At 50.5% G+C, this 25369-nt stretch overlaps 1 protein-coding gene across 1 annotated transcript; it reads right to left on the reverse strand.

Moving 5' to 3' along the window:
• Positions 1 to 191: 191 nt before the first annotated feature.
• On the reverse strand, positions 192 to 24889 carry CDA (cytidine deaminase). Its single transcript, XM_061394367.1, has 4 exons — positions 24521 to 24889; positions 12632 to 12743; positions 7592 to 7649; positions 192 to 4340 (listed from the first exon to the last, which is right to left on the reverse strand). Exons 1-4 carry the CDS (start codon positions 24672 to 24674, stop codon positions 4224 to 4226), a joined length of 441 nt encoding a protein of 146 aa, XP_061250351.1. The 5' UTR covers positions 24675 to 24889; the 3' UTR covers positions 192 to 4223.
• Positions 24890 to 25369: the final 480 nt, after the last annotated feature.

Raw genomic sequence — 25369 nt, forward strand, 5'->3', positions numbered from 1 at the left:
GAATCATATTTGTTCCCTCCTCCCTGCCAAAAGGAAATCCTAAAGAATCTTGTAGTTTACATAAGCAGTTAGCAGCAGCTGGCAAGAGCAGCAGAGACATACAGGCTTCTATTTATGTCCATGGGAATCTGGGACTTAGCTTTAGGGTCCTAAAACACACAGACAGCCTTAAACAATAGAACACGTGCTGCTCGGAAATCACAGCCCTCAGAACAGCAGGACTGCAAAATGAAAGTGCTTTTATTTAAAACAAACATCCCAGCCTCTCTGCAGCCAAATGAGTGTCATTCTTCCAAGGGGACATTGTTCGAACAATTTCTGGAATCCTTCTTTGCAAAGTGCCTTCACCAGTCTGTTCCCATGAAGTGGTAAAGAACCTGCCTGCCGATGCAGGAGATGTAAGAGATGTGGGTTTGCTCCCTGGGTCAGGAAGATCTGCTGAAGGAGGGCATGGCAACCCACCCCAGTATTCTTGCCTGGAGAATCCCACGGACAGAGGAGCCTGATGGGCTACAGTCCATGGGGTTGCAGAGTCAGACACGACTGAAGCGACTTAGCATGCACGCACAGAACACTAGGCTCAGTCCTCCAGTCTTCATTCTTTGCCCCTCCTTCTATCCCACTCCTTAACTGGCTGACCTTTCTTGTGCCCCGGCTGAAATATCTCCTCCTTAGGGTTGGGTTGCCCTGCCCATTCTCAGGCTAGCTCCATTCCCCCTGCGACTTGTCCCCAGAGCACTTACTTCCCCTTGGGTGGCCCTTGTCACGATGGACAGAATCATTTATTTTTTAAAGATTTTTTTAAAATGTGGACCATTTTTTAAAGATTTTTTAAAAATGTGGACCGTTTTTTAAAGTATTTTTTGAATTTGTTACAATATTGGTTTTTTTTTATGGTTTGGTTTTTTTGGCTGCAAGGCATGTGGGAATCTCAGCTCCCCGACCAAGGACTGACCTTGCACCCCTTACATTGGAAGGTAAAGCCTTAACCACTGAATCACCAGGAAAGTCCCTAGAATCATTTAGATCAGGGATCTAATGCCTAATGATCTGAGGTGAAACTGATGTAATAACAGAAATAAGTGCAGTGCGTGCGCGCTCAGTTGTATCTGACCCCGTGAACTGTAGCCCACCAAGCTCCTCTGTCCATGAGATTTTCCAGGCAAGAATACTGGAGTGGGTTGCCACTTTCTACTCCAGGGGATCTTCTCGACCCAGGGATTGAACCGAATCTCTTGCATCTCCTGGCAATGGCAGGCAGTTTCTTGACCACTGCGCCATCTGGGAACTCCCGACAGAAATACAGTGCACAGTGAATGTGGTGGGCGTGGCCCACCCCCAAACCACTCCTACCCCCTGGTCTAGGGAAGAACTGTCTCCCACTAAACTGGTCCCTGGTGCCCGAAAGGTTGGGAACCGCTGACTTAGATGTCTTTCCCACAGGTAGTCAGAACCCCGTGAGGACAGCGATTTTATCTGTCTTTACTGCTGCAACCCCAGGGTGTGGCCCCAGCCCTCCAACCCAGTAGGAACTCAATTAAAAAATTATTAAAAGAGTGTAAAAGCCTGTTTGCAAAAATCACGTCCACCCGCAAAGGACCCAGATTTGTCACCCTTCATAAGAGGAACAGCTGGCATGTATCAAGAGCTTACTGAGGGCCCAGCACTGGGCTCTCAATAAGGCATTCTTTCCTTTGAGCCATAGACAATGCTGTTCCCTGGGAGCTGTCACCGCTGATTTACAGATGAGGAAATTGAGACTCAGAGTAATGAAATCACATGGTTAGGAGGCTGTTTAACTCCTACCATCTTTTTGTTGTTGCTGTTAAATGAAAAAGAAATATGTTGGGAATTTTAAAAATCTAGATATGTAGTAAGGAAAATAACCCACTACTCTAAATTTCCATTGATCAGAGTTTTAACTGATGTTAATGTCTTGGCCCGTTTTCTTCCTGCTTCCTCTCTTTTCTTTCTTCACTTCTCCTGGTTGAGAACATTCAGAAGAGTGTGCTGAAGTTCTCAGCAACCATTTCTAGAGAAAGGCAGGGTGCAGTCTTGCATCATGCAGAATGTTGGAAATATTACTTTTCTGTCTCTCACGATGGCAGCGGGTAAGTCTGGGTGGGTAATGGAAAAGCCAGTCTTACCAGACAGTAGGGCTTCCTAGGTGGCGCTAGTGGTAAAGAACTAGCTTGCCAACATAGGCAGGTGTAAGAGACACGGGTTCGATCCCTGGACTGGGAAGATCCCCTGGAGGTGGGCATGGCAACCCACTCCAGTATTCTTGCCTGGAGAATCCCATGGACAGAGGAGCCTGGTGGGCTACAGTCCATGGGGTCACGAAGAGTCAGACACGATGGAAATGACTTAGCACGCATGCACCAGTAATCCCTGCAGATGCTCTGATCTCAAAAGAAAGGACTCCCAGGGAAGGGGTGAAACAGGAAACCCATGCTGTATTCTTACCCCAGCCACAAAGGCTGGCCCCAAGGCCAGTTCCTCCAGGGAGGACACCCAGAGCTGCCAGCCCCCTTTACAGAGCCAGCCCAGCTCCTTCCCTTTTCAGTCCTCACCTTCCTAAGTGCACCAACGAAACAGACTCCCTCTCCAACCCTCTTTACTCCCCAGAAGGCAGCGTGCTGCCCCCCTGCACTTGCTACCAGCCTGGATCACAGTGTGTATTTCTGAGCGTGAGTCCTATTTACACCTCTCTCCCTATCAGATTGCAAATTCCTCAGAGGCAGAGACTGTTTCTTATACATCTTTCTCTGCAGTATTTGGCATATAGAAAAGACTCAGTAAATAAAAGCAGCCAGACATCAGCTGCGGGAAAAGTAGAAAAAGACACTCAAGAGTCAGACCTGGTTCAGATTCCAGGTCTGCTACATCACAGCACATGGCAAAGAGCAGGCACTGTTTCTAGATCCTGGGGGTGAAGGAAAGAAAACAAGAGTCTCAAAGGCCCTTGCTGAATCATCTAACTTCGGAGAAAACAAAACAGAACTTTAGGTCCCGCCCTGATGCTCCAGGCCGGTTTTATCTATCTGGGACTTATCACCCCCTGTCCAGAAACCTTCCACCCCCTACACCTGCCCAGAAGACTTATCACCCCCTGCCCAACTACAAATGCCACTCAACTAAAGAATACCCAAAACATCCCGCCTGATTAACGTTTCCCTTATCGCTTCCACAAACCTCCCTATAAATATGGAGCCTCCCTGATCCCTCTTGGGGCTCAGCCCGGTCGACTGTCACCCCTTCTTGCCTGAATAAAGGTAACCTACTTCCGTTGAGGTCATCTTTCCTTTTCTGCCTCGGCCCGAACTATACCTTACAAGGGGGAAGTGATGGGACCTGGATTTTGGTTTAAACTTTGCTGTGGTCCTAAAGCAAGTTACTCAACCTCTCTGAGGCCCAGGGCCCCCAACTGTAAGAAGGGGGAGATAGCTACTTTACTGAGTACTTTAAATACAAAATAATCCAGGTAAAAACACTGGACACACAGTAGGTCCTCAGAGAGATGTTTGCTCTCCCATCTAGACAAACAGCCCCCTCTGTCCCCTTTATACTTGGGGGTGACAGCATGCAGGGCCCAGGTCTGACTTAGCCCAGAACAGATTCTAGAGATGGCCGTTTGCAGTAAGACCCAGTCCAGCGGCCCCTCATCGGAAGAAGGCACAGAGACCTAAAGACTCAGCTCTCCACACCAGCTACACAGATCCAAGGTGCCTGATTCTTTTCCTGGCAGAGAGAGTCCAGGTCTTTGTATTTAATATAAAGACTGCCCCTCCTGAGAGCTACAGCAAGGACAGAGATGGAGCTAAAAGCCTCTCTGGAATGTTTTGTGATGTTTATCATTAGAAAAGTCACCCAGAGCAGGACAGAACCTTGGGAAGGCAGATGGTGAAGCAGTCCAGACTAGGTTGGAATTTGAAAGAGGGCCCATGGGAAGGAGAGAGAAGGACGGGGTGCCCTGAGTTCTGGGGAGGACAAGAGGGGTTGCAAGGAGGGGCTGGAATGGAAACGCTGTATCACTTCAGGAGAAACCTGGTGCTCCAGTGTTAATTGCAAAAACAGTCTCCTCCCAGTGCCTGGGGGGTTGGGCCTGTTTGGCAGATGTCCCCAGGTTTGTGAGAATGTCTTCACGAAGTCCTCCAGGTGGTCGTCCCCTTTAGCCTGTGAAGGAATGCAGGGGCTCCTGGGCAGAGGGTGCTCTCCATCCCTCACTGGATCTTCTGCAGGTCCTCGGGCCCAAAAGATTCAGGCAGCAGTTCCCGGACTGTCCTGACAACATACGTGCCGTCCAGCTTGGTCATGTAGACAGCCCAGTCGGTGCCAAACTGGAAAAGAGGCAAAGCCAGCGTGAGGGAGGCAGTGTGGCTGAGGGGAGGGCTGCCCTGGTTTGAGTCTGGCCTGGGTTGAGTGCCTCTTACTGTCTAATGTGCCTCTCTGTGCCTCGGTTTTCTCACCTGTAAAATGGGAATGATAATAATCATACCTGGTTGATAGGGCCTGAGGGTGGAGCCAGTGAAAGATGGCATGAGCAGTTAGCACAGTGCTTGGCACATTGCTAAGGGGCAGTAAACGCTCTGTTCCATGATGAGGACTCATCAATCCTTTGGCCACCTGATATGAAGAACTGACTCATTGGAAAAGACCCTGAAGCCGGGAAAGGCTGAAGGCAAACGGTGAAGTGGGTGGCAGAGGATGAAATGGCTAGATAGCATCACCAACTCAATGGACATGAGTTTGAGCAAACTCTGGGAGATACTGAAGGACAGGGAAGCCTGGCGTGCTACAGTCCATGGGGGTCACAAAAAGTCCGATGCAACTTAGCAACTGAACAACAATGGGGCTTTATAAGAACAATATCTAACCCCTGGGGCCAGATCCCCTCCTGTTGTGACAAAGGACAACTCATATCTTCCTCCCTTGGGGCTTCTCGATAACTTCTGAGAACCTGGAGAGATTGCGTGCCTGTCACACACTGTACAATGAACAGCAGGATTGCATCATCTGCGCTTTGAGGCAGGTGGATATTATTCCCATTTTACGGATAAGAAAACTGAGGCTTTGCAGAGAAACATGGGGCAGATGATGAAACTCTTTGGGTTTCACTGTCTTGATCTGTGAAATGGCTTTAGAGACAAAAGACGTATCAGGCAGGAAGATAGGTGTCCTGGGTGGAGAGTTAGGTCAGCAGTGTAATGGAGCATAGCCTGGGGAGTTGGAGTCAACAGCCTGAGGCTCTACCTGGCCAGATGGAGAGTACTGGAGGCAGTGGGTGGGAGGGGCCCGCACGCAGTGCCTGGCATGTAGTAAATGCCCAGTGGAAGCCATCTGTACTGACAGCTAGGGCTCCTAGTGACCGCCAGCTCTGCAGCCTGCTCTTGATGCTTCGGCCTGAACCACCACGTTATTATAGGGCACAGTCCGTCTTTTTAAAGCTAATGTTTTAAGGAAGGAAATTTCTCTGCTTGGCGGGCTCTGCCTGAGGGTGTGGGTGAAAGTTGAGTGGAGGCGAGTTTAAGTGCCAGGCCTCCAGCCCCCAAGCTTCAGCTCTTATTATTTGCATTTTGGTTTCCGTTTTGCTTCTCTCTCCTTCAGCTTTTCCATTTGCCATCTCTCATTTGCCAACATCTGATCTGCGTGGAGAAAACAGCCTTGAGCAATTAGACGGAGGCAGGGCCTGGGGAGTCAGGGAGCTGGCATCCTGATGTGCTTGCTGCCTGTGGCCTGGGACATGCCGTGGTACTGGGCGGCCATTTGTGCCCCTCTAACCGGGGTGAATGAAGTCCCTAATGTGAATTCAGAGCCTTCCCAGTGGCATTTTTCATCTAGATTTGGGAAATGAGTCCTGCTAACTGTGCCTGATTTGCAGGCCTGGCGAGCAGCAGGAGGATGAGGATGTCTGTGTGTTCCAGAGATGCTAGTAACCACCCAAGACTCAACAGCAAAACTGAACCCCCCACCCGCCTCCCACCAAATTCCAGCAGCTCCAAAGCGAAGCCCCCATGGAACAAGCCACTCTGATTCTGCACAGCATCATGTTATCTCTACTGTGGCCAAAAATAATGTGTCCCTTTTGTAGGACCATGAAGGCAGGGAGGGGGCCTTTACGAGGGGAGTGTGGGCTTTGCTGTCGGCCGGAACGGCTATAGTGAGTGCCAGCTTGCCACTGACTGGCGTGCTGTGTGTCCTTCTGCAGGTCACTTGCTTCTCTGACAAACGACCCACACTTCCCTCCAGGCGGGGCGAGGGGATTAAATGAGATGCTGTATTTAGAGGGGTCGAGGATGTCTCATCAGAGCTCAAGGCCTGGGGACCCTTCAAGTTGGTGGCTTTAGCCTTTGTGGGCTCTGGCCGGCACAGGCCCCTTTGAGAGTCCATCAGAGCTATTGACATCCCTCTTCCTCAAATGTACATGTGTATATCAAAAACCTCATTGAGCCCAGATTCAGAAGAAAGGATCGAATTCAGCCCCTTGGTTTTTAGAATTGAAGAAACTGAAGGCTTCCAACCAAGATCTTTGTAAAAAGTACATCAGATCCTTTGAGTCTCTTCTTTTTAAAAATAGCCACTGAATTCCCTTTATTCTTTTCTTCCCCCAACTTGTGTTTTAATATCACAAAATATACATAAGGTTTATAATTTTGACCATTTTTAAGTGTACGATTCAGTTCCCTTTATTCCTGGAGTGAAATATACCCTCTATCCAAGGACTACTAGACCCTGTGTGATGCGCCCCTGACCGCCTTTCTATCTTTACCCGTCACCACCCCTCAAGCCCTGCCCGGTGTTCTAGCCTCTTTGGCTTTCAAACTGCTCATGCAACTCACCAAGCGTGTGGGCATTAAACTTGCTGCTTCCTCCACCTGCAAATCTCGAGATCTTGGTCTGTCTCATCTTTTCTCCTTATTTATATCTCTGATCAAATGTTATCTTCAAAGAGACTCCCTTCCCGGCCATCTAAAAGCAGGGGTTGGCAAACTGTTTCCCATAAAGGGCCAGATAGTAAATATTTTATGCTTTGCGGGCCATTAGGTCCGTGTTGTAACTCTTCTCTCTCCCCTGGTAGGACCCAAGCAGCCAGAGGGAACGTGTGAATTGGTGTGTGGGACAACAACATGCAGAAGTCTGGATTTGCCTGCGGGCTGTTGTTTGCTGACCTTTGACTCTGACCTAGAGTCAGCTCCACCTTCTGTCGCTCTCAACTCCTTCTGCATTTTTTTTTCTCTGTAGCCCTCTTCACTCTCAGCAACTCTAACTGTTGATTTATTTTGCTCCTTATTTGTCTGTCTTCTACACTAGACTATAATGCCTGTGAGGCTTGGCCTGTCTTTTCACCGCTGTCTCGCCAAAGCAGGGTCAATGCCTAGCCCAGAACAGACACTCACTCAGGAAGTATTTGCTGAATGAAAGAATAATTTCCAGTGATTCATGCAAGCTTGGGAAGGCCTTAGGAGTCAGCCAACCCAGCTAATAGGACAGTCACTGTGTCTCTTCACTTGGCCTGGCTTGGCTCCCAGGGCCTGGAAGAGCAGGGAAGAGGAGGGGAGATCCATTCCAGAAAGAAAGGGAAGTTGCTTACCTCTCTCATGACCTGTCTGCAAGCCCCACAGGGTGAGATAAAATCATCTTGCAAGTCACTGGGGAAGCAGAGAAACAAAAACATGGATCAGTCTCTGGAAACTTGAGAATGATTGCTTAAATTCAGGAGTCCTGCCTGCCTGCAGATTAAGTCAAATCCCTCAAGGCAGTTCCTGGTTCACAGATGAGCCTGTCCTAGAGGGTGAGAAGTGGACAGAACTTTCCACACTCACAAGAGGCAAGACCATGGGTAGGACTATTCTTTTCATTGGTGTGTTCAAAGAATGTTTAGTGAACACTTACTATCACCCACAACCCAGGGACACAAAGGTTAAAGCGAATTTGTCTCTGGCCTTCAGCCTAGTGGGTGACAAGGAAAACTAGATGAGTTATCATTTCAAACAACATACAGTAAGAACACATGGTAAGCAGGAGATGATCCTTGACTAGGGAGGGAGAGAGAGTATTTCATGGAGGAGGTAGCATTGACCTGGTCCTTGGAGGAAGCGTAGAGTTCATAAGTCATCAATAGTGAGCACCTGATCTGCTCCAATCTCTGGACCAGGCACTTATAGACATTGTCTCATTTAATTCTCAGTATAACCTGAGCATCCAGATGACCATTTATCATCAAGGACACAGGTTCACTAAGATGAAGTAACAGAGAGCTATTCTGAAGCTCCGGGTTTTTCTCTGTTGCAGACAAGGGATATAGTATGTGCAAAGGTCCTGAGGCATAAAAGAATAAGACACCTGTGAGTCCTTGAGAAAACTGGGTACCCTGCATCTGAGAAAGTTGGAGAAGAGAAGCTTACAGCCAAGGGGTTGTCTCTGAGGATGAAGGCACCCGCAGGCAGCCCTCCAGTTCTGAGCAGGACAAAGGATGGTGTTTAAAGAAAGAGGAAACTGTAAGAACCTCCAAGCTTGATAAAGCGTCAGAGGTTAAGCCAGTGGTCACCATCATCTTTGCGCTTCTAAGACCCACAGTTCTCTGATGTCTCTGGAAGATCACAGGATTTAAAATTCAGTTCTTGATCAGTTCCTCCTTTTGTTAATTACATGTGATTTTGACCAAGTCATTTTAACCCGTGCAAGGATCATTTCTTTGCCTATAAAATGTGGGGAATAAGGTCATCCACACTGTAGAAATGCTAGGATAAAATGAACTAAGACGTGCAAAAAACTTCCTAAGTTTTAGAATGCAATACACACATTATTACTGCCTATACTAGTCACTGGGCATTATTCCTTTAGATAGATGAGCTCTGTCATAATTTTTGTACCTTGTCATATACAGTTTTATTATACACTATGTGCTTTACGTGGTATAATATTATATAATTAACCTATTTTGTATTAACAATAATTATCATATTATTTAATAGATGCCTAGAATGTGCCAGACACCCTCCAAAGCATCTTACAGTGTTTCTCTCATGTTAATTGACAAACAGTTATTTACTGAGCACCTACTATACACCAGGCACTGTCTGTGCCGGGGATAGAGCCGTGAGCAAAGCAGGTGGAATTCACTGCACTCGGGAGTTTTTGACTAATCAGGTGAACCAGATAACCGGCAAACCATCAGCCTATCAGCCAACCACGTATCAATTACAGCTAGAGACAGATGCTGTGAATTGAATAAAGCAGCTGAGGGGAGAGAGAGTGGAGGGCTGCTGCTTTATTTAACCTTCATGACAACTCCCTTTTATCTCTGGAGGTCCAGTTAAAGAAAGCACCTGCTCATGGAAAGGTGGGTCCTCACTGAGCACACTCACACTCCTAGCTATAGAGGGACCCCTTGGGGACCTGAGAGGGTGGGGACCGCTGCCCAGGATGCACACTGAGCCGGATGAACCCTTCTGGTTACCAAGCGGCTGATGTTGCAGCCAGAGCCTCTCGTTAGCTCTTTGGAGGCTGTGCTTGGGTTTTTTGGCTGCACCGTACAGCATTCGGGATCTTCCCCAGACCAGGGATCGAGCCCGTGCCCCCTGCATTAGAAGCACAGAATGTTAACCACTGGACTGCCAGGGAAGTCCTGGACTCTGTTATTCTGTATTTATTTATTTTTGGCCGTGCTGGGTCTTTGTTGCTGCATGGGCTTTTCTCTAGTTGTGGGGTGGGTTTCTCACTGCGAGGTTTCTCTCGTGGAGCGCAGGCTCTAGGGCGCCTGGGCTTCAGTAGCTGCAGCTCCCAGGCTCTAGTTTCTTGTGGAGCACAGGCTCTAGGGCGCCTGGGCTTCAGTAGCTGCGGCTCCCAGGCTCTAGAACACACACTCAATAGTTGTGACGCATGTGCTCGGGGATCAGGGATCAAACCCGTGTCTCTTGCGTTGGCAAGCAGATTCTTTACCACTGAGTCACAGAGAAGTCCACCAAGTTTTGTTTGTTTGTTTGTTTTTTAGTTAATTACTTTGGCTGTGCAGGGTCTTAGCTGTGGCATATGGGATCTAGCTCCCTGAAAGAAAGTGAAAGTGAAGTCGCTCAGTCGTGTCCGACTCTGAGACCCCATGGACTATAGTCTGTAACCAGGCTCCTCCGCCCATGGGATTTTCCAGGCAAGAACACTGGAGTGGGTTGCCATTTCCTTCTCCAGGAGATCTTCCCAACCCAGGGATTGAACCCGGGTCTCCCGCGTTGTAGGCAGACGCTTTACGTCTGAGCCACCAGGGAGGTTCCCTTACCAGGGATCAAATCCAGGCCCCCTGCATTGGGAGCACAGAGTCTTAGTTACTAGACAACCAGGGAAGTCTCTGGTTTTTATTTCATTGCACGCATGTTCCTGAGAGCTTGCTCTGTGCTAGGCAAGCCTGGGAGGGAGCAACAAAGACCTGTCAGAGAGTCCTGGCCTGCAGGACCTTGAAGTCTCAAAGGGAGATCAAATCTGTGTGTAAATGTCACAGCTACAGGCAGACAGTGGTTAGGCGCAGGGGAGAGGTGGGACTAGAAGCACCCCAGAAGGTGCTGGGCACACAGGGACCTTCCTTCCTCTCATCCCCCCCTCTTCCTTTCCTCTAGCCTCTGCCTCCCCTGCCTCATGCTGGGTATTGACAGTTTCCTGTGCTTTGTGCTGACCTTGGGCACACACTGAGGCCAGCTCATCAGACCTGACGGGCTGGAAACCTATCGACTTTGATGATGACAGCGGGGACCCCAGGGGGGAAAGCTCATCTCCTCGTTAGCCAAATCCCCCCTGAGCTGCACACATTGCATTTTACAGATCTCGAGGGGGCTCTCTGAGATGATGCACGCCCATCAGCACTAACAAGAGAGCTGGCACTTCCCATTCACTCTCTAAATCCACACTCTCAATTTAACAAATCATTAGAGCAGTAATGACTGCTTTTCTGGCTTGGGGATGCCAGTGCAGGCTGAGCACCCAGAGAGGAGCGGTTGGGCGCTGGAAAAAATGTAGTTTTTGTTTAAACAAGGACATTTACTAATCATCACAAACAAAACCCAGTCATGTTGAAGAGTAGACAATGACCAAGAGAAAAAGTCTTTCAACTGGAACATTCTAAACAGAGCAGGGCCACCTAGCCATTCTCCTTTTGTTGACTTTGGCCTCCTTTTCCCCAGAATATCATTATTTTCTTGGATCAGCTTTGAAATTGAGTTATCCCCTCCACCTCTTTTTTCTCCCCTGAAGTGTAATTCACATCCTGATCTCTGCTCATCTGCACAGAATGTTCCCAGGGCGGCCTCATTTATTCCTCCCAAAGCCGGAGGGAAGCCAGGACAGACCTTGGTCCCACGGAGAGCTCTCGGAAGCTGAGGCCCTCCTCCAGAAGCGCATCCTTGGCTCCAGTTACTCAGGGGAAAAAACCTTCAATAAAGTGGATCACCTCAGGGGCGAGACCAAGCTCCTTTGAGGATCTTATCAAAGAAATGGAGGCTGGTTTCTGTCACGCAGACCCCATCATCCTTGTTCCTGGTCCTCATATTTCTGCCAGAAAAGGCCTGCATCTCCCTGACAACGAAGAGATCATTTACTCCTAGTCCACGACCCATACACCCAGATGTCTCTAAAGACCAACACCAGGTCAGCCCTGCAGTCTCTTTCTGGGTAGATTCAACATTTCCTACCTATTTTCCCTGTGCTGTTATCTTGCTAAGAGAACTCTCTCTCAAAGACAATGCAACGGTACACACAAGAGTAATTTATCATTAAATCAGAAGTGTAATGGGGTCTGAATTAATAAAACAGCCCATTCATATCACTTGCATCCTGAAGCCACTGAGTCTGGGTCCGTGGCCAGAACTCAAAGAATTCCCTTTGAGGGCACACGTGGGAACTTGGATATTTATGTTTGGGGCATGTAGAGAGAGCTGATAAGTGCTCTTGTTCAGCCAGCACTCGGGCTGGAATCTGATCAGTTTAAACCATAACCTGGGTTGCCTGGCTGTCACCCCACCAGCCTGTCCTTTTATCCTGGTTCTTGCACCTAGGGGTGACTGATGCCAAGCAAAGGTGCCAGCTTGGACAGTGAAGACAGGATCCCCGGATTGGCTCAAGGAGAGCAGGGAAGAGGGTTTCATTTCCCGTCACAGCACAGCAAAGTGGAATGAGCTCTGGAGTTGGACTCTAGAGGTCTATCTGTCCCAGCTTTGCCACTAATTCCTAGGAAAGCTGCTCATCCTCTCTGGGTCTCAGTTTCTTCAACTGTAAAATGGGTACAGTGGCCAGGAAGTCTAATCAGGTGCTTTTAGGTCCCTCTCGCTTTAGGCTTCTTAGTGGCCTTTCTATGTTATCTTGTAGGGATGCTATTGTACCTGGCACTACTATCAGAACAAGAACACACCTCCCTTTGTCTTAGAGTTGTCCTGACTGTTTATCTGCTCTTTAGGCTTACCAAGGGCAGAGTCTGTTTCATATTTATCTTCTACTTTTAGCCCTCAGCCCAGCGCCTAGAGTGCCTGGCACATAGGAAGTTCAGAATAAACACCACAGGTGAATGAATGAATGAGTGAGTAACAGGTGTGTGGTGGACGCTGGCTGGACAGATGAACGAGTATTGCTATGACTGGCCTTTCTCACTCACCTGGCAATAGCGATTGCCCTGAACTCTTTGTACCCTTCCGAGATGGCCTTCTGGATGGCAGTTCGTTCAGCACAGACGCTCAGCGGGTAGCAGGCATTCTCTATGTTGCACCCTGAGAAGAGAGGAGAGTCCAGTTGTGTTACCAGCAAAACCACTTCCTGTTGCATGTGTTGAGTAAGAAGCTTGCCCCATTCCAGAGCTGGGAGGGACCCGCTACTCAAAACAAGGTAGGGGAAGGAGAGGGCAATTTGACCAGAAGCACTGGGAGGCTTGTGACTCACTGGTGTGGTGGCTTTGCCCAGGGAATTCCCACTCTCATCACTTCCCCAGTGCTGGCATCTTGAAGCAGAACCTGGGAGCAGGCGCAGCCTCACAGGGCTGATGACCCCACCCTCATTTTCCCAGCAGAGGTCAGGGCCAAGGGAGATGCTGAAGCTTAAGAAGGTGAGCAGAGCCCCCGCCTGGGTCTCAGAGACGGAAACCACAGCCTGGGACATGGTGATGCTGATTCAAAGATCGGGCCTGGGTCAAATTCTTGATGTGGATACCAGCTGTCAGGGTTCTCTGTGAGTTGATTTACAAAACAGAAGTGTCAAAAGCAACAAAATAAGAAACAAAAAGCTCCCAGGCTTTGCAAAGGGTGTCTGTGATTATACAAGCCTTAAGGCCATCCATTTCCTCCAGGGAAAGGTGGGCTGCCAAGGTGGCACAGTCCGGAGTAAGGGACTCTTCCCCGGTGGCCCTCTGTGGAGTGTCCCTGGGGATAAATGGGCAAGGGCTCTTCCCAGGAGACACAACACTGGCATAGCCAGAGTGGCTGACCAGCAGACTTCCCCTTTGCAGGCAGGTGAGGCCATGAACCGATGGCCACAGGAGCTGGACTCTCCCAGGACCATCAGGGTGTGATAGACAGTACGTCACTCTTCACAGCTTGCCCTTCTCCCTGAGGCAGGATATTCATTGTTCCCCAGTATTCATTTTCTCCTTCTTCCTTTAAGTAATACAGGTCATTTTCAATCCAATATGGCTGACCCCAGGGCTGCTCAGAGACTACATTTCCCAGCCTCCCTTGCAGCATTTCACCTAATAGGATGTGGCACAAAGTGAGGTAGGAAACTCCGGATCTCATCTTTTGTAAAGAGACTTGCCTCGTCCTCTCTTCTCTCCTGCAGAGACTGGGGTGGGGTGGGACAGCTTTGACCATGTGCTTTATGCTCATGAGGATGGAACGGCAACAAAACAGAAGGAACTTGGAAACCTGGTCAACTCGTGGAGCAGGGTCAAGTTGCCTGCTTGCCCTGGTGCGTGTGTGCCCAGTTGCTTCAGTCATGTCCGACTCTTTGTGACCCCACGGACTGTAGCCTGCCAGGCTCCTCTGTCCGTGGGGATTCTCCAGGCAAGAGTACTGGAGCGGGTTGCCATGCCTTCTTCCAGGGGGACTGTCCAGACCTAGAGATCGAATCCACATCTCTTCTGTCTCCTGCATTAGCTGGTGGGTTCTTTACTACTAGTGCCACCTGGGAAGCTCTAAGTTGCCCGGGACCAGCTGCCTGCTCTGAATCATTATGGGAGAGAAAAAGAATTCGAGTCTCTGCATCTTGGGATCTTTTGGTTAGAGTAACTTAATCTATATCCAACTAAAACAGAGATTTGCAGTAAAAATAAGATGTAGCTTTGACAAAAAGAACAAAACGAAACTAAGTGGCCTTGGCTCAGCAGTTGGGAATGGGACTTCCCTTGTAGCTCAGTTGGTAAAGAATCTGCCTGTAATGCAGAAAGCCCGGGCTCGATCCCTGGGTTGGGAAGATCCCCTGGAGAAGGAAATGGTGACCCACTCCAGTATTCTTCTCTGGAGCATCCCATGGACAGAGGAGCCTGCCAGGCTAAGTCTATGGGGTCACAAGAGTCGGACATGACTTAGCAACTAAATCAATGTGAAAGAAAACAAAGATATGGCAAGAAGGAAATCTGATGGCCCTTGATACTCCTGGCAGATTATTTGCTAAAGCCCCAACCTGGAATAAACTGGAAGGCAAACTATATTACTGACTCAGAGGATTTTCTACCTGGCAACGGGAGACACCCTGTGGCAAAGATCTGGTTAAGGCTGTCATTTCCACCTAGCCATTGTTTCGGGAGCTTCAAGGTAGCCACCGTTCAAAAGAGGCAGCAGAGTAGGGCTGGGCAGGGAAACCAGTCAGTAAAACAGGGGAGTTGGCAGGCTGAAGAACTGTTGCACAGAAAGGATTCTTTGGGTGTGACAGAATTGGGTAGCCAATGAAGCCAAAGGTCTGGCCTATAAAAGCCTGCAATTGTTCCATCCCTAGAAAATACAGCGCCCCCCAGACCCTACCATCAGAAGTAAGCTCAGAGAGCTGTGTGCCCTCCAGGAGGGTATTCTCTTGGACACTCACTTTGGCTGTACGGCCGAGGATGATAAATGGTCAAGGAAGAAGCTCCCAGAGGGCAAAGCCAGCAGCCTCAGTGGACAAGGGGGTTACCCCCAGGGCAGAAAAGGGAGGCAAGGTGGACTCCAGCGCACCAGAGTCTTCACACTTCTTGCCCCACAGACTTGGTAACTGCATGGACTGGTGGTCCACGGGTGTTCCGTTTGCCTAATGGGAGATTTGATGACGGTTAGTCTTTCCTACTCCACATTGCGTGGTGCCCGAGCGGGAATGAAGTGAGGGGCAGATGACTATTTTTTAGTTTTCAGGCCCCTGGATGATCAGGGCCACATCTCAACCTGAGAAGGGGGACTGTACACCACCAAGGGATCCTGCTGCTAGGGCTGGATGCAGCGGCTGGGTGAACTTTGGGTTGTCACCCACAGAAGTTGTAAGTGGGTCCAATGTGTGTGAAGAAAGAAGTACACAGATACTCACAGGCCACAGGGGGTTTTATGGCAAAGACTTAATTGTTCTCAGTGTTCACACTTCCAGTAGAACCCACTGAAGTTTAGGGATTTCTCTCTGGCAGTCCATTGGTTAAGATTCGGCACTTCCAATGCAGAGGGGATGGGTTCAATCCCTGGCTGGGAAACTAAGATCCCACAGGCCAGGAGGTGTGGCCAAAAAAAAAAAAAAATCCACTGGAGTTTAGTTGGGCACGTCCCTACCTAGCTAGAAACTGCTTTCCCAGCCTCCCAGGAAGCTTCGTAGAGTCCTATAGGTTTAGCCAATGGGATGTGAGTGCAAGTGTTGGATGAAACCTGACCCGCATTGGATCAATCAGAGCAGAGCAACTGACCCACACTGGGCCAATCAGAGCTGAGCACCTGACCTACCCTGGGCCAATCAGACTATCCCTCTGTGAGGGAATTTAAGTTGTTCTCTAACATTGTGAGTTGGGCCTGGGTCCTGGTGGCGGGCTAGTTTCTGTTCTTTACAGAGGAGACCAATAGGACACGGTGAAAGGAAAATCAACTCAGATGAGAGACGGTGGCAAGAGTCTGGCCTTCTGCTACCGGTTGCCCCTGAAGTACAGAAACACTCCAGCTCTGCCACCGTTTAGTTATAGGAACCGACGTACCCTCCTTTTGCCTAAAACAGTTTGCATGCCTTTGTATCATTTGTAGCCCCACGGGAATCAATTAATACAGTTGGGACACAGGACAGCCAGCAGTCAGGCAGTTGTAACCCTGAAAGGAGTGGTTGATGTTTATGGACTGCCTGCTTTGGCAAAGCACGTGTTCATATTCACATGTGAGTTACTGCAGCCTGGAAAGCGGGCGCCATTGAATGCTCAGCCCCTCTGCTAGGTCAGTGAATAAATGAACGAGTCTTTCTTGCTTCCTACCTAGTCTCCCCAGCCAGGTTTCTGATCCCTGTTGGAAATGACTTCCTTTAAACATATCCTTGCCTGCTCGCACCTGCCTGCCCCTCCCACCTTTGCTGACCTGTGACCTTGTTTAAGCACCAACTCACCTTAAAACACAGCCTCACTGAAATGCCACAAAGAAAAAGAACCGCTCCTTGTGTCTGTCAGGCCGGGACGAGAGTCGGCTCCCTTGTGTTTGACTTTTGCTGCTCCCAGGAGCAGAAGAATTGCTCCCCACTCCACTTCGGTCTAGCAACCCTCCCAGCCCCTGCCTTGTCCCTGACTCAGGAACACTCTTCCCATTAGACATGATTCACATAAATATTGGGTTTTGCTGAGGTGCTCTTAAAGCAAATTGTCAGACTTCCAGAGGTCCAGACTCTGAAGACAATTGCCTGTGTCTGCTTTTGAAGTTCAGAATGACCTCTTATAGAGAACTCTTCCTTTTCTGTGTGTGAAAACGTTAACAATCCAGTAAAGGAGATGGAGAGAGTGTTTTAGAAGGCAGCGTGCTCACATACCCTACTGTTCAAATAGAATTTTGTAGAAAGAGTCCGTGGGTTCTGTTCTGCCTTGGGACCCTTTGCCCTCTGGCTCTGAGAATTTGGGAAAGGGACTGAACCTCCTTGAATGTCTCATTTTCAGTTTGTAAAACGAAAACGACAGCACCTTCCTCTCAGGCCTCTAGTGGGAATGAGTTGAGTTCACGCAAGTAAAGCAGTGAGCACAAGCTCTGCTGCTGCTGCTGCTGCTGCTAAGTCGCTTCAGTCGTGTCCGACTCTGTGCGACCCCATAGACGGCAGCCCACCAGGCTCCCCCATCCCTGGGACTCTCCAGGCAAGAACACTGGAGTGGGTTGCCATTTCCTTCTCCAATGCATGAAAGTGAAAAGGGAAAGTGAAGTCGCTCAGTCGTGTCCGACTCCTAGCGACCCCATGGACTGCAGCCCACCAGGCTCCCCCATCCATGGGATCTGCCAGGCAAGAGTACTGCTTCTCTGGAGCACAAGCCCTGGCACAGACTAAATGTCCAGCAGCTGGAGCTGCTATTCCTAATCGCGTGAATGGCAAGGCTTTGGTGGTGGTGGGACTGAGTTTCTGCTGCTTCTACTCAAGGTGTGACAGTTACCCTGTCTCTGCCCTTCAGGCCACTTTGAAATCCTTTCCATGATTACAAAAAGTCCCTCATCATCTGGTGCCAACCTGCCTACCTCTTGGACTTCATCTCCTTTTGCTTCCAAGTATACACCTGCTACAGGGCCTTTACACTGGCTGTTCTAACTGCCCGGGACTCTCTTCCCCGCTCTAAGCACATGGCTCACTCTACCTAGATCTCTGCTTAAATGTCACCTCCTCAGAGAAGCCTTCCCTGATTACTCTATCTAAAATTTCTTCCTCCCTCTACCACCTCCAACTCTCTCAATCCATTTCTCCTGCTTTAACACTTTCCTGGAACGTCTCTATGCATTACCGTATGATCAGGGCCTGGAACAGTCATTGGGCCCAGAGCCGAAAACAGTGATGCTCAGTTACTTATCATCAAAGGGCTGGATTTTTGCACTTTGATGCTAAGTCTCTGAGGTGCGAAGGAATAAGTGTATTTGAGGCCTCTAGCAAGTTCAAGTGTAATTTCCCAGTCTTGCTTTAAAAAACAGAAAGAGGAGGAAGGGAGGAAGGAAATCCTTGGCCGTGAACTGTAATCCTGAAAGGCAAGACAATATTGTTTTGCTTCCCTGAGCCCAAAGAACAAAAACATCATCTATCCAGGCAAACCAACTCCATTTCTGGTATTCGCCTCACTGACTCAAACATACAGGAGAGACGGCCTGGGATGGTGCCAAGCTAGGGATCCATAATTAGAAAAGATTGTACCAAAAATAATACTATAAAGATAGTGCTATTACTACTAATTGCTTTCTTTTAATCTTTTCTTTTATTGCTTTCCTTTGGGCTTCCCTGGTGGCTCAGCTGGTGAAGAATCCGCTTGCAATGAGGGGGACCTGGGTTCGATCCCTGGGTTAAGAAGATCCCCTGGAGAAGGGAAAGGCTACCCACTCCAGTATTTGGCCTGGAGAAAGCCATAGACTGTGTAGTCCATGGGGTTGCAAAGAGTCGGACATAACTGAGAGACTTTCAATTTCACTTTATCTGCCAGGCACTCCATGGAATTTTTAACAGTTCTGTAGGGCAAATGCTATTATAACCCCATTTTACAGAAGGTAAAAGCTGAGACTAGGAGCAGGAAGGCAACTCATGTCCTGGCCTGACAGACACACAGAGTGTTCTTTTTCCTTGTGGCATTTCAGTGAGGCTGTGTTCTCAGGTGTTTTGGTACTTAAGGTAGAGCTGGGGTTGGATATCATCAAGACAACAGCAGGGAAAGGAATTCACAAGGAGGTGACTGGGACCAGTCCCCCAGAGAAGTGAGCACTGTCCCCTGCATCTGCATCTGCTCTGCCTTCTGAGGGATCTTCAGATTAGAGCAGGGCTTCCCACATTCAAGCAAGTGGGCATCTCCTGGAGGGCTTCTTAAAAGATTTCTGAGGGACTTCCCTGGAGGTCTGGCGGCTAAGACTCTGTGCTCCCAATCCAGGGACCCAGGTTCAATCCCTGGTCAGGGAACTAGATCCCACATGTCGGGAGGAAGAGCAAAGATTCCACGAGCTGCAACTAAGACCCTGCACAGCCAAACAAATAAACATTTTTTTTTAATTAAAAAAAACAACAACAAGATTTCTGAGTCCTACCCCTTGAGCTTCTGCTTTAGCAGTTCTGGATCAGAGCCCATGAACGGAAACTTCTAACAAATTCCCAGGAGGTGTCAGAGGCTGTGGGTCTGGGCCACGCGTGAGAACCACTGCACCAGACAGATGTCACAGCCATGTGTTTGAACACTCCCCTCTCTCCATGTTCCTGCCTCCCTGCCCGCTGCAAATGCAACTCGGCAGTTTCACTAATGAATTCTATCCTAACTCAACCAGAGAGCTGAGGGGTGTTAGCGAAGCCTGTCTTTGTGATAAGCTGCTTTTGAGTGACAGTGGAGAGGACCAGTGGATGAGGCTGGGATGGGAACGGGTGGGCAGGGCTATACGGAGAGAAAGCTGGTTAGGGAACCTGGAGGCCTGCGGTATAAAGCATAAAGAGTGGTCCTGAGGTAGAAAGGGAGCCCCCGGGAGGGAATCCGGAGGGCAGGGACTGGATGGGGGAAGATAGATGAAGGATCGGGTTTAAAGGTTAAGTCAAAACAAGCTGCATTCAGCAGTTAACCAGAATGTCCTTAAGTTTTGTTTTTTTTTTAAATATGGTTTTTCCCTCCCAAATTAATTACAGCTGATCCAGTAAAGTGACTCCATGACCTTCCCCCCTCCATCCATGGCAACAGAGTGCTACAATCGCTCTAAGAGAGGAGGAAAGGGAGGGGCAGACCATCATTCCAAGAGCTTGAGCTGAAGAAGAGGAAGTCCCCCATCTGTTGGGTGGTGCCCACAGGGTGGTCCTCCGTGAGTCTCCCCCAGCCCCTCCCACCTGGGCGGCCCTGGCTGGCCCCACCCCCACCCCCTTGGGTCCCATCCTAACTCTTCTCTGGGTCCTTGCTGCCCCAGTCCCCCAGCAGCTCTCTCTCCCCCACAAGCACCTCCTCTCCTCTCCCCACGGCAACGAGAGAAGGTAATTGTTGGAGTTATTAATTACCATCCTGGTGGCCCAGCTGCAAGGGGCACAAGGCCCTGGCCAGGGTCAGGGATAACAGAGGAAATAAAGCCATTATGAAGAGATCATGACGGCAAGGCTATCAGATTTGCTTTTGAGTTGGCCGAGACACCAGCTGCCCCTGAGGGTAGTAACTCCACGGAGGGCTAGTCTTTTGTGAGGCTGGAGAAAGTCACAGAACTGGGCCGACGCATCCCGCTATGAGCTATAAACTCACAGCGTCTGAGTTCAGCTGTGCCCTGTCTTCTCAGTTCAGTCGCTCAGTCCTGTCTGACTCTCCGTGACCCCACGGACGGCAGCACACTGGGCTTCCCTGTCCACCACCAACTCCCAGAGCTTGCTCAAACCCATGTCCATTGAGTCGCTGATGCCATCCAACCATCTCATCCTCTGTTGTCCCCTTCTCCTCCTGCCTTCAGTCTTTCCCAGCATCAGTGTCTTTTCCAAAGAGTCAGGTCCTCACATCAGGTGGCCAAAGTATTGGAGCTTAGTGTCTGTGTCCTAATCATCTCTGATTCACCCCCTGATGCCCTACCAGGTTTCCTCTGGTTGTTCAAGGTCCCCTTCTCTCCAAGCCTGGCCTTCCTGCCGTCTGCTCTCCCTTTCCTTCTAAGTAAGGAGACCCAGGGGTTCTGGTGAATGCCCTCCATCAGTCCCCTCTCCTCAGCACAATTCTCTCTGCCCTCTTCTGCACATCCATGCTGCAGTGAGGGGCAGCAGAAGGAGCAAGGAATTTGGAAACAGATGAAACTGATCCTCAGTTATCCCATTTGTAAATGTGCATTTGGCTCTTGGTTAGGTCTGCTTGTTACCTCCACACTCCTTCTGGTAGTAACAGATCACTCTCTCTGCATCGAGGCGGAGCCTGTGTATGAATCCGCTGGCCCCATCATACTATTCCATTGTGCCAACAGTGATTGGCCCAGGGATGTGCATGTGACTGGAGAGGGACCAATCAGAGCCCTTCCTTGGAATTTTTCCATCTTGAGCTAGTGGGAAAGAATTCTTCCCTCTCTGCTTTTAAGGCTGGAAGAATGTAAACTAGGGATGCCTGAGCTCATGTTCCCGATGCCTGGAGAAAGCCCACCTTTAGATAAAAGGAAGGAACCGGCATCCAGGATAAGGAAGAGCATGGTGGCGCTTGAGTTCCTGGATCCAGCTGTCCCTGAGGCAGGATCTACTTTTGCCCATTACAGTGCTGGTTGGTTTCTGGTGTCTGCAACTTGAAGTGCTCTAACGCATGTGGCACCCACTGTCTCCTCTCATGTGGTGGCTATGAAATCGAAAAAGATCTTTCATAGACGTGTTTGTGTGTGAGTGTGTGTGTGTGCTCAGTCACTCAGTTGGGTCTGACTCTTTGCGACCCCATGGACTGTAGCCCACCAGGCTCCTCTGTCCATGGGATTTTCCAGGCAAGAATACTGGAGTAGGTTGCCATTTCCTCCTCTAGGGATCTTCCTGATGCAGGGATAGAACCCACCTCTCCTTTATCTCCTGCGCCGGCAGGTAGATCCTTTACCCCTAAGCCACCTGGGAAGCCCCATAGAACTGCTGCTGCTGCTGCTGCTAAGTCGCTTCAGTCGTGTCCGACTCTGTTCAACCCCATAGACGGCAGCCCACCAGGCTCCGCCGTCCCTGGGATTCTCCAGGCAAGAACACTGGAGTGGGTTGCCATTTCCTTCTCCAATGCAGGGAAGTGAAAAGTGAAAGTGAAGTCACTCAGTCGTGTCCGACTCCTAGTGACCCCATGGACTGCAGCCTACCAGGCTCCCCCGATCATGGGATTTCCCAGGCAAGAGTACTGGAGTGGGGTGCCATTGCCTTCTCCGATAGAAGTGCTTAGAGAAGGCTTAATCCATTGTAGTTATTAATATGACTGTTGGTCCCTGCCCACAATGTCCCAGCACCATCCAACTCTGTCTCATCCTTCCCCTCGTCTCCCTGGCTGGAAACCCTAGAATGATATTCTTTCCTTTCATTCTCATATGGCCCACCCTAGGTCCAATCCATGTGTCCCATACAACCCTCCCAGATAATTCCTTCCTCTTCACCCCACTTGCCAGTGACCTAGGCCAAACCACTCTCTCATACATTCAACGAACCTGAACTATAGGCCAGGCAACATGCAGTCAGCAAGCAAGACATGCATCACCCCCTTGACACTCTTCCCTCTGCCCCCGTCCTCCCTGAGCACCTGTCAGACACACTGTCCTCAAACCCCCTTTCATGTTACTTTTCTTGGCTCCCTACTTTCTACCTCATCAAATCTCAGTGTCTCCACTCGGCCTTCAAAAGTCCTCCACAATCTGCCTCTAAGCCATCACCATCATGCCATTAATGGGAGTGGTAGAAGCAGTCACTAGTGGTGACAGTCCTATCGTGGGCCAGAAACTGTGTGCTAAGCACTGTCGCCCCTTTAAAGGCATGAGCTCATGGAAAGCTTCACACCCAGGGTGAAATCCGACATCTTTCATGACTGAGGCGACAGGGGCACCGCCCACCAGGGAGGACTGCTGGGCCAGGAACACCAGCTCTGCTCACAGCCATCCTGAAAGGCAGGCCCTGTGATCCTCCGTTTACAGATGTGTAAGCTGAGACCCAGGAGGGTTAGCCTGGGGTCACACACAGCCAAGAAATAGCTGTGCCGATGCAAACTCAGGAGACTCTAACTCCTCCAGGGCCTGTACCCATCCCATAATGCCTCCACAAATGCCCACTGCACGACCCTTTTCCTGGTGACATCAGGTCCTTCCCTGCCATTTAAACAGGCCCCACCTCTGCTCACTTCATCTGTTCTCTCCTACAGTCGTTGGCTGAGGCTCCCACTTGCAGCCATGGCCTGTACAAGAGGAGTGGAGACCTCCGTGGGGGCAGGGACCGTCATTTCTGCTCCCAGCGGCATCTCCAGCACTTGATACGTTATCTAGCACATATTGGTGTTTGGCAAACATGTGTTGAATGAATAGATCAATGCAAGGATGCGGAGGGCCCCTCTCTGTACACCATCCATAGGAGATATGGAGGTGCTGGACGAATCAATAGCGGATTGCATGTTCAAGGCCCTGAGCCTGTGGGTTGCAGTGTTGTTTGAGGTAGTGGTTAATGTTTAATGCTCATCTGAGCCACTGGGCCAGGCCTGAATTTCCACATGATACTCAGAGATTTTTGTATCCCCCACAGGAAAGCAAATTTGGGAGTCAGGGAAACTCTAAGTTCCAATCTCAAAAGGCAAAGGATGAGATGAACATCAAGGACAGCCCAGAAGGGCCACCATAGAGGGGGAGGTGTGGGACTCCAGCCAGGCTCCCAGCTGAACAGTGGTGGGGGCAAGGGCCTCACATTTGAGCCCGGGGTGCTTGGGGTGGGTGTGAGCTACCAATGAGATTACACATGTAAGCCTCTGGTCCTTCAGATGGCTGCCGCCAGGTGGAAGGGGGATTCTGGGCGGCAGCACTGGGCAGGCTAGGGATTCGCATCTATCGTCTGGACCAGTTCTCATCTGCGTGGGGCAGCAGTGGGAATGCGGGGGGAGGGGCAATTGGCATTTCCGCGTACCGGCCACCTCCACGCCCTGTTCCCCACTGTCATTAAAGGGGATGTCCCTAAGCTTAGCAAAAACAAGTCTGAATTATTGTTCAAGTGAGCTTTTCTATGAAGCCAGCAAACCAAAGAAAAGTCGCTTAGGAACAGATTTGTGCCGGCTCAGATTCCTGTCTCTCTCTCCGCAGGAGGGCACTCAATACTGGCCACCTGAAACCCACCTGGCTCCTTTTCTGCAAGGCCCGCGCTCGACTAAGGAGTCAGCCCTGGATTACTCGATCTCACGCCCAGCCAGCCCCCTGGGTGGTGGGTGACAGGAAGAAAGCAGGGTTTGGGGCGCCCTTGCCCTGGTCACTGAAACCCGTGAGACCTCGAGCAAGCCATGTCACCTCTCTGGACCTTCTTCACTACAAAAAATGGGTGTAACTCCTAGGTTGATGGGTGGGGGGTGGGGGCGGTGAGGACTTGCACTCGTAGCCTTGAAGTCTTTGCAGGGTGCCAGACACAGAGGCGGGGCTCAGGAAGTGTTAACCCTCTCCCTCCCGGCTCCAGCGGGAGCTGCCCGAGGCTCTGCATTTGTGGCCTCCCCTTCCCCACTTCCTTCCCCATCTCGCCTCCGCTTCCCAGGCCCCCCAGGAATGGAAAGCCATGGGGCTTGAGCAGTATATTCATCCCGGCCGTCTGGAACGGCAGGCAGGGCCGGGGGGTGTGGCGGCCCTGCCCAGCGGAGAGGGGAGACGGAGCACCCCTGTTGCCCGTCCGCGTCCTCCTCTGACTTTCCGCCCAGGCTGCCGCGGAGGGGACCCCCAGGCGCCGCCCTTACCCGAGAAGATCCTGCCGTCCCCGGTGAGAAGAGCGGCCCCCACGGGGAAGCGGCTGTAGGGGCAGTAGGCGGACTTCTTGGCCTCTTGGCAGGACAGCAGCAACCGCTGGACGTGCTGGGGCTCCAGGGCGAGGCTGGGACGCTCCTGGGCCATGTCGATCCACCGGGGCCGGCGGAGAAGCGGAACGCGAGCTCGCAGCCGGTGTGGGCTGGGCCCCACCGCGACGGCAGCTCCTCCCCCCGGGGTGTGTCCTTGCCGGGAGGCGGCCAGGTGCGCGCCCCTGGGGGTGCTGGGCAGGGCGGGTGAGGGAGAGGGCTGGGGACAGAAGGTGTGTGTGTGTGTGCTCGTCCCAGCGTGGATGCCCAGGGTCCACGGGTGCTTTATGCGCTCCCGTGGGGACCACCCCCACTGCTGGCACGCTCTGATGAGTCAGAGGGTCGGGACGGGTGCCACTGTGTCGGATGTGACTGTGGACACGGTGGCTTCAGGGAAGAGGCCGTGGAGTGGTCAGCTTGTGGTCTGGGAAATCCAAGCTCCAAGTGTTGACCAGCCTGTTTGTTGAATGACTCCTTCAGTGAGGGGTGTGGTGAGACTGAAAGGGCAGGGCTGGGGCAGCCCCACTGGCTTCCTGAGTCAGGGAGTGTGAGGCGCAGCCAGAAGACCAAGTTGCTTCTTTATTTACACTCATCCTCCTTCCAATTCCTCTTTGTCCCAACCCAGAAAGTAAAAAGATCTCAGCTGGAGAGAACCTCTGAGCTCATCTACTTAGGATGCCTCACTTTGTTGTTGTTGGCAGAATAGACGTTGGGCTGCTGGTAAAAGAAGTGAGTTTGCATCCTGGCTCCACC

Source organism: Bos javanicus, chromosome 2 (assembly GCF_032452875.1).
Source record: "Bos javanicus breed banteng chromosome 2, ARS-OSU_banteng_1.0, whole genome shotgun sequence".
NCBI lineage: Eukaryota > Metazoa > Chordata > Mammalia > Artiodactyla > Bovidae > Bos > Bos javanicus.